Source organism: Pseudophryne corroboree (genome assembly GCF_028390025.1).
Source record: "Pseudophryne corroboree isolate aPseCor3 chromosome 3 unlocalized genomic scaffold, aPseCor3.hap2 SUPER_3_unloc_5, whole genome shotgun sequence".
NCBI lineage: Eukaryota > Metazoa > Chordata > Amphibia > Anura > Myobatrachidae > Pseudophryne > Pseudophryne corroboree.
In genome coordinates this window covers 2,258,763-2,273,891 of record NW_026967541.1, presented here as the reverse complement: position 1 = coordinate 2,273,891, position 15,129 = coordinate 2,258,763, and the positions used below count along the sequence as shown (strand labels likewise).

At 47.7% G+C, this 15,129-nt stretch overlaps 1 protein-coding gene across 1 annotated transcript in view; it reads left to right on the top strand.

Annotated features, from left to right (window-relative positions):
* Window positions 1-15,129, top strand: part of LOC134984365 (oocyte zinc finger protein XlCOF7.1-like) — a 157,344-nt gene that overhangs the window by 125,600 nt on the left and 16,615 nt on the right. Inside the window, exons 6-7 of the mRNA XM_063949961.1 lie at window positions 10,967-11,068; window positions 11,221-11,709. Coding sequence (XP_063806031.1) covers window positions 10,967-11,068; window positions 11,221-11,709 — 591 coding nt within the window. The remainder of the gene's footprint in view (window positions 1-10,966; window positions 11,069-11,220; window positions 11,710-15,129) is intronic.

Genomic DNA, 15,129 nt, shown 5'->3' with positions numbered 1-15,129 from the left:
ATCAATTAAATAAAATCAGAAAAAATATTTAAAAAAATGAAATGGTGGGGACAATGCTTGGTATACGTTCACCAATATATAAGAGTTGTGTATTGCTCCTATTAGGAATAACTAGACAAAAGAAATATGATAGGGGCGCTCATATATCAAAACACTGTACCCAACAAGATAACAGCCATGGAGTCCCAATAGTTATTAAAATTACTTTATTATAAATAACAAATACTTTTGTATCTGTATATATTGCTATTAAATATTAACTATTCTTGTACAATTGTGTAGCAATTTCATAACACTTGTATAATTAATTAACAGTACTTACAGATTCATATAAAAAGCAGCTAGAAACCAAATACATATATTAATGTAATTGTTCAGTGGTAATATGACCAATATATCCAACCGGGCGTCCCCGGAAAGAAAATATTGGTTGTGGCTTAAAAACAACTGCTGGAAGATAAAAACACGTTTATATGCCAAGCCCAGGTGGGTGCCGGCGCGGAACTGATGAGAAGAGAACCGTCAAGTCCAGTGGTGGAAAATCCGTTATGCGCTTGATGTATATTCTCCTCCAGGATTACATCACCTCTTCCACTATAGCTGTATTGTATGGGTAACGGTCCCAAGATGTTATCACTGTTGATAGAAGCGGCGTGTGGACCGTGTCCACAGCGGGAAGGAATTGCCGCTAAATAGTGAAGATCTCGTGGTGGATATATAAACCATAGTCAATTTTTCAGACTGGGGGCAGTTTGGATTCCCGTCTCTTATATGGGACTTGAGGTGACTCGTACCTTGTTTGTGCTGCTGATACAGCTTTACCATTGGGCTGATTGGCCCTGGGATATGGGCGCTGTTGGTATTGTCGGCATGTGAACCGCTGTTGCGGCGAGATCGATAAGGCCGCTGTATAAGGCCGTATGGTGAGAGTCCCGTGGTGGATTGTCAGAATTCGTTTGGATCTCCCAGTGTGAAAACATATTAGCAGGGACTGAGGTTCACGGAATAATAACTAGTTTATTAAAGCAACGTACAACTGTAAACAATAAATATAAAGCAGGAATAACTAGAGAACACAAAGGGAAAACTGAGGAGACATGGGATGCCAGGAAACTGTGAGTACATGAGAATGATGTAGACTGTGGTAGAGTATGCACGTACCAGGGTTGCAGGATTGCACTGTAACTGGAACACAGGATGGCACTGATGATTTGTAAACTTGTGTACGGTGACCAAAGGTGCTGATGAGTTAAGGAACTTGTGAATGATGATTGAAGACACTGGTGATTTGCAGACTTGTAAATGGTGACTGAAGATCATACATGCCTACCTGGCCCTCTCCATGAGGGAGAAAATGCTCTGTTTCTGGACTTTCCTGGTAATGTATGATTGCCATCACCTGTGGTGAGCTAGTTCATTGATAAGAAAGGTGTTTCACCACAGGTGATGGCAATCATACATTACCAGGAAAGTCCAGGAACAGAGCATTTTCTCTCTCATGGAGAGGGTCAGGTAGGCAAGTATGCTGAAGATGCTGATGAGTTAAGGAACTTGTGAATGATGATTGAAAACACAGATGATTTGCAAAGTTGTAAGCGATGACTGAAGACGCTGATGATTCCAGGAACTTGAGAATAATGGTTAAAGACACTGGTGGTTTGCAGAGTAGTACACGGTGACTGGAGACACTGATGATTCTAGGAACTTGAAAATGATACTTAAAGACTGATGCAGACACTGACTCCCAGCACGCTGATGACCGAGACACATTAAAGTCCAGAAGCTGCTTGAGAACACTGGAAGCTGTGCAGCAGTTAATGCTGGAAGCACCGGAGACACTGGTGTAGACTGCGGAGAAACTCGCCGGGAACGAGAGCACTGGCAGTTCTTTGGTCGATTTAGCAGCAGAGATCAGCATGACCAGGACCAGGAGCTATAACAATCTTGACTCGATGAATTGGCAACAGGGAGCCTGTGTGGCTGGCCTAAGTAGTGAGTACAGGTGCTGCTCACAGCTGTGGTAGCAGCTACTAATCAAGCTGCAGATACAGAGCAGCACTCTGAACACCGGAGCAGAGAGCGCCACCCCAGGCATGGAGGAGAAACTACATGGGATTGATCGGTAACATTCAAACAGGGCCGGTATATGGAGTAACCACCTGGACTGGTTTGTGCTGTTGTAGGCACTGATAGTAGCTAGTGGGGGAGGTGAGGGAGGGTAAAGAAGTGATTTAAATGTATTAAAAAGTTGCTTGGGGTTGGTGGCATGAGAAGAGATGAGAGATTAGAAATATGTTTGGCAGTGTCCAGGGCCTGATGATAGGAGTGGTAGGTGGTCTTATATCTGAGGATTCTGAGATTTACGCCACTGACGTTCTACTTTACGTGACAGTTTTTGTAGGTGTCTTGATGATTTAGAGTGCCATGGTTGACATCTAAGCCTACGTGGAGTGTGATGGGTAGCTGGAGCCACTTCATCAAGGGCACTCTCTAGGGTCTTGTGCAGGTGGGATACAGCAGTGTCAGGTGTGGTAAATGTAGAGATTGGTGAGAGCAGTTTTTGCAGAGAAGTGGAAAGTTGTTGAAAATGTATATTGTTAGTATTTCTGTGGGTTAGAGGAGGCTTGCTAGGTTTTAGTGTCATAGAATTTAGAGTAATAGAAGAGATTGTGAAGGTGATCAGGATGTGATCAGAGAGAGAGAAAGGAGTGTTAATGAATTCAGAAACTGAGCAGTGCCTGGTGAACACAAGATCAAGGCAGTGGCCCTCCTGATGAGTAGAGGAGTCAGACCATTGGGTGAGGCCAAGAGAGGAGGTTAGAGAGAAGAGTTTGGAGGCATGAACAGATTGTGGACTGTCAAGAGCTAAATTGAAATCGCCCATAATGATGGTGGAGATGTCAGAGGATAAGATGTGCAGAAGCCAGGCAGAAAAATCTTCTAGAAATTGTTGTTCGAGTTGCCCAGGAGGGCGATAGATAGCTGCAAAATGCAGAGAGAATAGGTAAAAATCCTGATAGAGTGAACTTTAAATGATGTGAATGCGAGTGATGGAACCTGAGGTAGAACAGTGTATGTGAAAAATTGGAACAGTAAGATTCCAACCCCACCACCTTTATAATTACCAGGCCTGGGGGTGTGTGTGAAGTGGAAACCACCGTGTGACAGTGCTGCAGGGGAGGCCGAGTCTGATTGTGTGAGCCAGGTTTCTGTTATAGTCAGCAGATTTAAGTTGTGAGAGATAAAGAGGTCATGGATGGATGGTAATTTGTTACAAGCAGAGCATGCATTCCATAAGCCACATTTTAGTGACTTGGAGGGGGATGGGAGACACGTGATATTTATGAGGTTAGATGGATTTCTATGTTGTTATGAGATAGCTGAGTGTGAGAGGGACAGGTGGTTGGGGCCTGGATTTGGTGATATGGCACCAGCTAATAAAAGCAGAAGAGTGAGGTAAATATTGTTGGATGTTTGCGAGTGTTTATTCTGGTGGCCAATTGTGGTTGTCAAAGTACTTGCAGAGAAGTAAGTATAAAGCTCATGAGTGGTTAGAAGAGGGGAGTGGAGAATAGAAGCTGTAATGTGCACAGAGGGGTGAGTTTTAGGGTGAGTGTAGAATGTGTTCAATTTGGTGAGAATTCCATGAATTGAAATAAGAAACAGTAGTTTGATGAACATGCTGTGGTCGTTTGTGAGATAAAAGTTCTTTAAGTAAATTACCTTTCCTTAATGGTGCTCAATGTTTGTTCAACTGTTTATTTAACTGTTCGGATAACACACTATATTATACATTATTACATTATACAGTAACACCAGGGGATGTGTCTGGGTGAGGACTGGAGAAGTGACTGCTGGGAATGGGACATTATACAGTAACACCAGGGGGGGTGTCTGGGTGATGACTGGAGAGATGACTGCTGGGAATGGGGCATTATACAGTAACACCAGGGGTTGTGTCTGGGTGATGACTGGAGAGGTGACTGCTGGGAATGGGGCATTATACAGTAACACCAGGGGAAGTGTCTGGGTGATGACTGGAGAGGTGACTGCTGGGAATGGGACATTATACAGTAACACCAGGAGATGTGTCTGGGTGATGACTGGAGAGGTGACTGCTGGGAATGGGACATTATACAGTAACACCAGGGGACGTGTCTGGGTGATGACTGGAGAGGTGACTGCTGATAATGGGACATTATACAGTAACACCAGATGTGTCTGGGTGATGACTGGAGAGGTGACTGCTGGGAATGGGGTATTATACAGTAACACCAGGAGATGTGTCTGGGTGATGACTGGAGAGGTGACTGCTGGGAATGGGGCATTATACAGTAACATCAGGGGATGTGTCTGGGTGATGGCTGGAGAGGTGACTGCTGGGAATGGGGCATTATACAGTAACACCAGCGGATGTGTCTGGGTGATGACTGGAGAGGTGACTGCTGGGAATGGGGCATTATACAGTAACACCGGGGGGCGTGTCTGGGTGATGACTGGAGAGGTGACTGCTGGGAATGGAGCATTATACAGTAACACCGGGGGATGTGTCTGGGTGATGACTGGAGAGGTGACTGCCGGGAATGGGGCATTATACAGTAACACCAGGGGATATGTCTGGGTGATGACTGGAGAAGTGAATGTTGGGAATGGGACATTATACAGTAACACCAGCGGATGTGTCTGGGTGATGACTGGAGAGGTGACTGCTGGGAATGGGGCATTATACAGTAACACCGGGGGGCGTGTCTGGGTGATGACTGGAGAGGTGACTGCTGGGAATGGAGCATTATACAGTAACACCAGGGAATGTGTCTGGGTGATGACTGGAGAGGTGACTGCTGGGAGTGGGACATTATACAGTAACACCAGGGGACGTGTCTGGGTGATGACTGGAGAGGTGACTGCTGGGAATGGGGCATTGTACAGTAACACTAGGGGACGTGTCTAGGTGATGACTGGAGGGGTGACTGCTGGGAATGGGGCATTATACAGTAACACCAGGGGGACGTGTCTGGGTGATGACTGTATCACTGTGTGTGTCAGGTTCCTATAAGGTGTCGGGATGTCACTGTCTATGTCTCCATGCAGGAGGGGCAGTATATAGAGGAACACAGGTTTCTGTACAAGGACATGATGATGGAGAATCACTGGCCCCTCACATCACTGGGTAAGAGGAGACTGTCATGTATTGTACAGGGGAGAGCAGGTATGGGGGCCCTTATATACACATCACCTGATAATCACATTTCTCTGACGTCCTTGTGGATGCTGGGACTCTGTCAGGACCATGGGGAATAGCGGCTCCGCAGGAGACTGGGCACAAAAGTAAAAGCTTTAGGACTACCCGGTGTGCACTGGCTCCTCCCCCTATGACCCTCCACCAAGCCTCAGTTAGATTTTTGTGCCCGAACGAGAAGGGTGCATACTAGGTAGCTCTCCTGAGCTGCTTAGAGTAAAAGTTTAAATTAGGTTTTTTATTTTCAGTGAGTCCTGCTGGCAACAGGCTCACTGCATCGAGGGACTAAGGGGAGAAGAAGCGAACTCACCTGCGTGCAGAGTGGATTAGGCTTCTTAGGCTACTGGACATTAGCTCCAGAGGGACCGATCACAGGCCCAGCCATGGATGGGTCCCAGAGCCGCGCCGCCGGCCCCCTTACAGAGCCAGAAGACAAAAAGAGTCCGGAAAATCGGCGGCAGAAGACGTCCTGTCTTCAATAAGGTAGCGCACAGCACCGCAGCTGTGCGCCATTGCTCTCAGCACACTTCACACTCCGGTCACTGAGGGTGCAGGGCCCTTGGGGGGGGGGGGGGGGGGTATTCCCTGAGACGCAATAAAAACACTTTACATGGCAAAAAATACATCACATATAGCTCCTGGGCTATATGGATGCATTTAACCCCTGCCAGTTTTCCATAAAAAAGCGGGAGAAAGGCCGCCGAGAAGGGGGCGGAGCCTATCTCCTCAGCACACAAGCGCCATTTTCCCTCACAGCTCCGCTGGAAGGACGTCTCCCTGACTCTCCCCTGCAGTCCTACACTACATAAACAGGGTAAAACAAGAGAGGGGGGGCACTAATTTGGCAGATAAATCTATACAGCAGCTATATAAGGGAAATACACTTATATAAGGTTATCCTTATATATATATAGCGCTCTGGTGTGTGCTGGCAAACTCTCCCTCTGTCTCCCCAAAGGGCTAGTGGGGTCCTGTCCTCTATCAGAGCATTCCCTGTGTGTGTGCTGTGTGTCGGTACGTTTGTGTCGACATGTATGAGGAGGAAAATGGTGTGGAGGCGGAGCAATTGCCTGTAATAGTGATGTCACCCCCTAGGGAGTCGACACCTGAGTGGATGGTCTTATGGAAGGAATTACGTGATAGCGTCAGCACTTTACAAAAAACTGTTGACGACATGAGACAGCCGGCAAATCAGCTAGTGCCTGTCCAGGCGTCTCAAACACCGTCAGGGGCTCTAAAGCGCCCGTTACCTCAGATGGTCGACACAGACCCAGACATGGACACTGACTCCAGTGTCGACGGTGAGGAAACAAACGTGATTTCCAGTAGGGCCACACGTTACATGATCACGGCAATGAAGGAGGTTTTGAACATTTCTGATACTACAAGTACCACAAAAAAGGGTATTATGTGGGGTGTGAAAAAACTACCCGTAGTTTTTCCTGAATCAGATGAATTAAATGAGGTGTGTGATGAAGCGTGGGTTTCCCACGATAAAAAACTGATAATTCCTAAAAAATTATTGGCATTATACCCTTTCCCGCCAGAGGTTAGGGCGCGTTGGGAAACACCCCCTAGGGTAGATAAAGCGCTCACACGCTTATCAAAACAAGTGGCATTACCGTCTCCTGATACGGCCGCCCTCAAGGAACCAGCTGATAGGAAGCTGGAAAATATCCTACAAAGTATATACACACATACTGGTGTTATACTGCGACCAGCAATCGCCTCAGCCTGGATGTGCAGTGCTGGGGTGGTTTGGTCGGATTCCCTGACTGAAAATATTGATACCCTGGATAGGGACAGTATATTATTGACTATAGATCATTTAAAGGATGCATTTCTATATATGCGAGATGCACAGAGGGATATTTGCACCCTGGCATCAAGAGTAAGTGCGCTGTCCATTTCTGCCAGAAGAGGGTTATGGACGCGACAGTGGTCAGGTGATGCGGATTCCAAACGGCATATGGAAGTATTGCCGTATAAAGGGGAGTAGTTATTTGGGGTTGGTCTATCGGACCTGGTGGCCACGGCAACGGCCGGGAAATACACCTTTTTACCCCAGGTCACCTCTCAGCAGAAAAAGACACCGTCTTTTCAGGCTCAGTCCTTTCGTCCCCCTAAGGGCAAGCGGGCAAAAGGCCACTCATTTCTGCCCCGGGGCAGAGGAAGGGGAAAAAGACTGCATCAGGCAGCCTCTTCCCAGGAACAGAAGCCCTCCCCCGCTTCTGCCAAGTCCTCAGCATGACGCTGGGGCCTTACAAGCGGACTCAGGCACGGTGGGGGGCCGTCTCAAGAATTTCAGCGCGCAGTGGGCTCACTCGCAAGTGGACCCCTGGATCCTGCAGGTAGTATCTCTGGGGTACAAATTGGAATTCGAGGCGTCTCCCCCTCGCCGGTTCCTGAAGTCTGCTCTACCAACGTCTCCCTCTGACAGGGAGGCAGTATTGGAAGCCATTCACAAGCTGTATTCCCAGCAGGTGATAATCAAGGTACCCCTCCTGCAACAGGGAAAGGGGTACTATTCCACGCTGTTTGTGGTACCGAAGCCAGGCGGCTCGGTGAGACCTATTTTAAATCTGAAATCCTTGAACACTTACATACAAAGGTTCAAATTCAAGATGGAGTCACTCAGAGCAGTGATAGCGAACCTGGAAGAAGGGGACTATATGGTGTCTCTGGACATCAAGGATGCTTACCTCCATGTCCCAATTTGCCCTTCTCACCAAGGGTACCTCAGGTTTGTGGTACAGAACTGTCATTATCAGTTTCAGACGCTGCCGTTTGGATTGTCCACGGCACCCCGGGTCTTTACCAAGGTAATGGCCGAAATGATGATTCTTCTTCGAAGAAAAGGCGTCTTAATTATCCCTTACTTGGACGATCTCCTGATAAGGGCAAAGTCCAGGGAACAGTTAGAGGTCGGAGTAGCACTATCTCAAGTAGTGCTAAGACAGCACGGGTGGATTCTAAATATCCCAAAATCGCAGCTGATTCCGACGACACGTCTGCTGTTCTTAGGGATGATACTGGACACAGTCCAGAAAAAGGTGTTTTTCTCCCGGAGGAGAAAGCCAGGGAGTTATCCGAGCTAGTCAGGAACCTCCTAAAACCAGGCCAAGTGTCAGTGCATCAATGCACAAGGGTCCTGGGAAAAATGGTGGCTTCTTACGAAGCGATTCCATTCGGCAGATTCCACGCAAGAACCTTTCAGTGGGATCTGCTGGACAAATGGTCCGGATCGCATCTTCAGATGCATTAGCGGATAACCCTATCTCCGAGGACAAGGGTGTCTCTCCTGTGGTGGTTGCAGAGTGCTCATCTTCTAGAGGGCCGCAGATTCGGCATTCAGGACTGGGTCCTGGTGACCATGGATGCCAGCCTGAGAGGCTGGGGAGCAGTCACACAGGGAAGAAACTTCCAGGGCTTGTGGTCAAGCATGGAAAAGTCATTTCACATAAATATCCTGGAACTAAGGGCCATTTACAATGCCCTAAGTCAAGCAAGGCCTCTGCTTCAGGGTCAGCCGGTGTTAATACAGTCGGACAACATCACGGCAGTCGCCCACGTAAACAGACAGGGCGGCACAAGAAGCAGGAGAGCGATGGCAGAAGCTGCAAGGATTCTTCGCTGGGCGGAAAATCATGTGATAGCACTGTCAGCAGTGTTCATTCCCGGAGTGGACAACTGGGAAGCAGATTTTCTCCGCAGACACGATCTCCACCCGGGAGAGTGGGGACTTCATCCAGAAGTCTTCCAAGTAATTGTAAACCGTTGGGAAAAACCAAAGGTGGACATGATGGCGTCCAGCCTCAACAAAAAACTAGACAGGTATTGCGCCAGGTCAAGGGACCCTCAGGCAATAGCGGTGGACGCTCTGGTAACACCTTGGGTGTACCAGTCAGTGTATGTGTTCCCTCCTCTGCCTCTCATACCAAAGGTACTGAGGATTATAAGACGGAGAGGAGTAAGAACTATACGCGTGGCTCCGGATTGGCCAAGAAGGTCTTGGTACCTGGAACTTCAAGAGATGCTCACGGAGGATCCGTGGCCTCTACCTCTAAGAAGGGACCTGCTTCAGCAAGGACCCTGTCTGTTCCAAGACTTACCGCGGCTGCGTTTGACGGCATGGCGGTTGAACGCCGGATCCTGAAGGAAAAAGGCATTCCAGATGAAGTCATCCCTACCCTGATCAAAGCCAGGAAGGATGTAACTGCACAACATTATCACCGTATTTGGAGGAAATATGTTGCGTGGTGCGAGGCCAGGAAGGCCCCGACAGAGGAATTTCAACTAGGTCGTTTCATGCATTTCCTGCAAACAGGACTGTCCATGGGCCTAAAATTAGGATCCATTAAGGTTCAGATTTCGGCCTTGTCGATTTTCTTCCAGAAAGAATTGGCTTCAGTTCCTGAAGTCCAGACTTTTGTAAAGGGGGTACTGCATATACAGCCTCCCTTTGTGCCTCCAGTGGCACCCTGGGATCTCAAAGTGGTTTTGGGATTCCTAAAATCACATTGGTTCGAACCACTTGCCACAGTGGATTTAAAATATCTCACATGGAAAGTGGTAATGCTGTTGGCCCTGGCTTCAGCCAGGCGCGTATCAGAATTGGCGGCTTTATCCTATAAAAGCCCTTACCTGATTTTTCATTCGGATAGGGCGGAATTGAGGACTCGCCCTCAATTTCTCCCTAAGGTGGTTTCAGCGTTTCACCTGAACCAACCTATTGTGGTGCCTGCGGCTACTGGAGACTTGGAGGATTCCAAGTTACTGGATGTAGTCAGGGCCCTGAAAATATATGTTTCCAGGACGGCTGGAGTCAGGAAATCTGACTCGCTGTTTATATTATATGCACCCAACAAGCTGGGTGCTCCTGCTTCTAAGCAGACTATTGCTCGTTGGATTTGTAGTACAATTCAGCTTGCACATTCTGTGGCAGGCCTGCCACAGCCAAAATCTGTCAATGCCCATTCCACAAGGAAGGTGGGCTCATCTTGGGCGGCTGCCTTAGGGGTCTCGGCTTTACAACTTTGCCGAGCAGCTACGTGGTCAGGGGAAAACACGTTTGTAAAATTCTACAAATTTGATACCCTGGCTAAGGAGGACCTGGAGTTCTCTCATTCGGTGCTGCAGAGTCATCCGCACTCTCCCGCCCGTTTGGGAGCTTTGGTATAATCCCCATGGTCCTGACGGAGTCCCAGCATCCACAAGGACGTCAGAGAAAATAAGAATTTCCTTACCGATAATTCTATTTCTCGGAGTCCGTAGTGGATGCTGGGCGCCCATCCCAAGTGCGGATTGTCTGCAATACTTGTACATAGTTATTGTTGCCAAAAAATTCGGATTTTGTTGTAGTGAGCCATCTGTTCTGGAGGCTCCTCATGTTATCATACTGTTAACTGGGTTTAGATCACAAGTTATATGGTGTGATTGGTGTGGCTGGTATGAGTCTTACCCGGATTCAAAAATCCTTCCTTATTGTGTACGCTCGTCCGGGCACAGTATCCTAACTGAGGCTTGGAGGAGGGTCATAGGGGGAGGAGCCAGTGCACACCGGGTAGTCCTAAAGCTTTTACTTTTGTGCCCAGTCTCCTGCGGAGCCGCTATTCCCCATGGTCCTGACGGAGTCCCAGCATCCACTACGGACTACGAGAAATAGAATTATCGGTAAGTAAATTCTTATTATATATACTGTACTCAGTCACTGTGTGTCTCCTACAGATGGGCCCAGTAACAGAGATACCCCAGAGAGATGTCCCCGTCCTCTGTATTTCCAGGATTGTACAGAGGAGAATCACAGGATCCCACAGGAGGATCAAGTAGGTGGGATTTAGGGTCTCCCCAATATACTAAAGTGACTGTCACTATATGATCTGTAGAGGAGCTGTGTCTTATACACTGATATTATACTGTTTCACCTCAGTTTAATCTGACTGTATGCAAATGTCATTATAGTGTTTTGTTTTTTTAGGTAGAATGTCTGTCTGATATTAAAATAGAAGGTACAGAGGTAGAAGAAGAGACGTATGTGACTGATATAAAGGCAGAAGATATAGAGGAAGAAGAGACGTATGTGACTGATATAAAGGCAGAAGATATAGAGGGAGAAGAAGAGATGTATGTTACTGATATAAAGGCTGAAGATATAGAGGGAGAAGAAGAGACGTATGTGAATGATATAAAGGCAGAAGATATAGAGGGAGAAGAAGAGACGGATGTGACTGATATAAAGGCAGAAGATACAGAGGGAGAAGAAGAGACGTATGTGACTGATATAAAGGCAGAAGATACAGAGGGAGAAGAAGAGACGTATGTGACTGATATGAAGACAGAAGATATAGAGGGAGAAGAAGAGACGTATGTGACTGATATAAAGGCAGAAGATATAGAGGGAGAAGAAGAGACGTATGTGAGGGTTGATCAGCAGTGTAAGGAGGAGGAGATCCCTACAGATATCAGCACAGGTTAGTAATAAACACTTATTACAGAAGTCACATATTCTCATTGCTCAATCACTACAGCAATCTCTTATCCTACACCCTCCTCTGTCATCAACCTTGTTCTCAGTTGGGTGTTTCTAACACAAGGCTATCCATGACAAATATCACATGTAGAGCGTTTTCTCATACGTCCTAGAGGATGCTGGGGACGCTTTGAGAACCATGGGGTAAAGATGGGATCCGCAGGAGACATGGGCACTTTAAGACTTTAAAAGGGGTGTGAACTGGCTCCTCCCTCTATGCCCCTCCTCCAGACTCCAGTTAGATTCTGTGCCCAGCGATACTGGATACACTTAGGAGCTCTCCACAGTTTCTCAGAAAAAATACTTTATTTAGGTTTATAATTTTCAGGGAGACCTGCTGTCTACAGGCTCTCTGCATCGTGGGAGTGAGGGGGAGAAGCAGGACCTACTTCTGTGAGTTCAAAGGCTCTGCTTCTTAGGCTACTGGACACCATTAGCTCCAGAGGTTCAGATCACTTGGTGCGCCTAGCTGCTTGTTCCCGGAGCCGCGCCGTCACCCCCCTCACAGAGCCAGAAGACAGAAGCCGGATGAGTAAAGGAAGATCAGAAGACTTCAGTGACTGCAGAAGACGGCAGTGGGATCCGACGACACGCCTGTCGTTCTTGGGTATGATTCTGGATACAGAATTACGGAGAGTTTTTCTTCCAGTGGAAAAGGCTCTGGAAATACAGAACATGGTAAAACAGATTCTGAAACCGGCAAAAGTGTCAGTTCTTCAATGCACTCGATTGCTGGGGAAGATGGTGGCGGCCTACGAGGCCATTCCGTATGGCAGGTTCCATGCCAGGGGTGCTTCAGAGACCTGTTGGACAAGTGGTCCGAGTCTCACCTGGACATGCACCGGAAAATACTCCTATCTTCCAGGACCAGGATCTTCTTTCTGTGGTGGCTGCACAGTTCTCACCTTCTGGAGGGACGCAGGTTCGGGATTCAGGATTGGATCCTGGTAACCACAGATGCAAGTCTCCGAGGCAGGGGAGCAGTCACACAGGGGTGAAACTTTCACGGAAAATGGTCAAGCCAGGAAGCTTGTCTGCACATAAACATTCTGGAATTAAGGGCCATTTACAACGGTATTCTGCAAGCGGAACATCTTCGCGGTCTGCCCGTCTTGATTCAATCAGACAACATAACAGCAGTGGCGTACGTAAACCGCCAGAGCGGAACAAATTTCAGCCTTATCAATTTTCTTTCAGAAAGAATTGCCCTACCTTCCGGAAGTTCAGACCTTCGTCAGGTGTGCTGCACATCCAACCTCCATTTGGGCCCCCAGTGGCACCGTGGGATCTTAAGTAGTCATGTTGTTGGCCTTGGCGTCATAAAGGTGAGTTTCTGAATTGGCGGCTTTGTCTCACAAAAGACCCTATTTAATCTTCCATGCTGATAGAGCGGAGTTGAGAACTCATCAGCAATTTCTACTAAAAGTGGTTTCCTCATTTCACGTAAACCAGCCTATTGTGGTGCCAGTGGCTACTGATGCCTTGGCGGAATCGAAGTCTCAATGTGGTCAGAGCTTTGAAAATCTATGTCGGCAGAACGGTGCAGATTAGGAAAACAGAGGCTCTGTTTGTCCTGTGGGCTCCCAACAAGATTGGGACTCCTGCTTCCAAGCAGAGTATTGCGCGCTGGATCTGTAATACGATTCAGCAGGCTCATTCTACTTCAGGGTTGCCGTTACCGAAATCGGTGAAAGTTCATTCTACCAGAAAGGTGGACTCATTCTGGGCGGCTGCCCGAGGGGTTTCTGCATTACAACTTTGGCGAGCTGCTACTTGATCAGGTTCAAACACCTTTGTGAAGTTTTACAAGTTTGATACCCTGGCTGAGGAGGACCTCATGTTTGATCAGTCGGTGCTGCAGAGTCATCTGCACTCTCCCGCCCGTTCTAGAGCATTGGTATAAACCCCATGGTTTTGAAGCATCCCCAGCATCCTTTAGGACGTATGAAAAAATAGGATGTTAATACCTACCGGTTACAGACCTAGTCTCTACAGCTACTGCTGGAAAATCTTAATTTTTACCTTATGTTCCCCCAAAACATAAGAAAACGCATCATCAAATGCAGTCCTTTCGGCCCAATAGATACCGAAGAGGAAGAGGCTCTGCCTTCCTTGCTGCTAGAGGCAGGGAAAGAGGTAAAAGAAACCCAGGCTTCTCTGCCTCCCAAGAACAGAAGTCCTTCCCGGCTTCTGCCAAGTCCACCGCATGACGCTGGGGTTTCCCTGCGGGAGTCCTCGCCGGTTGGGGCACGTCTCAAGCTCTTTAGCCAGGTCTGGGTTTGCTCGGGCCTGGAACCTTGGATTTTAAAAATTGTGTCACAAGGGTACAAACTAAAATTTTAAGACGTTCCCCCTCGCCGATTATTAAAATAAGCCTTGCCAGCTTCTCTGACTGGCAGAGAGGTAGTGTGCGACGCAATACAAAAATTGTGTCAGAACCAGGTCATTATCACGGTTCCCCCTGCGCAACAGGGACAAGGCTTTTATTCCAGTTTATTCGTGGTTCCGAAGCCGGACGGCTCGGTCAGACCGATCCTCAACCTTAACCTAAATTACTTTCTGCAGAAATTCAAGATGGAGTCTCTCAGAGCAGTGATCTCCAGTCTGGAGGAAGGGGACTTTATGGTCTCCTTAGACATAAAGGATGCCTACCTACATGTTCCCATTTATCCTCCTCATCAGGCCTTCCTGCGCTTTGTGGTTCAGGATTGTCATTACCAATTTCAGACGTTGCCATTTGGGCTGTCCACGGCTCCGAGGATTTTTACCCAAGTGATGGCGGAGATGATGATTCTTCTTCGCATGCAAGGTGTCATGATTATCCCATACTTGGACGATCTCCTGATGAAAGCCAGATGCAGGGACAAGTTGTTACAGAACATTGCACTGTCCCTGAAGGTGTTGCAACAACATGGCTGGCTCCTCAACCTGCTGAAATCTCAGTTGATCCCTACGACCCACCTGTCGTTTCTGGGGATGAATCTGGACACAGAACTACAGAGAGTTTTTCTTCCGGAAGAAAAAGCTCTGGAACAAATCTTAAAATCAACCAGAGTGTCGATCCATCAATGCACTCGCTTGCTGGGAAAGATGGTGGCGGCCTACGAGGCCATTCAGTTTGGCAGATTCCATGCCAGAGTATTCCAGTGGGACCTGTTGGACAAGTGGTCCGGTTCCCACCTACACATGCAACGGACGATAGTCCTGTCCTCAAAGACAAGAATATCACTGCTGTGGTGGCTGCACAGTTCTCACCTCCTCGAGGGACGCAGGTTCGGTATTAAGGCTTGGATTCTAGTGACCACGGATGCAAGTCCCCGGGGTTGGGGTGCAAGGAAGATGGTCAAGTCAGGAGACTTGT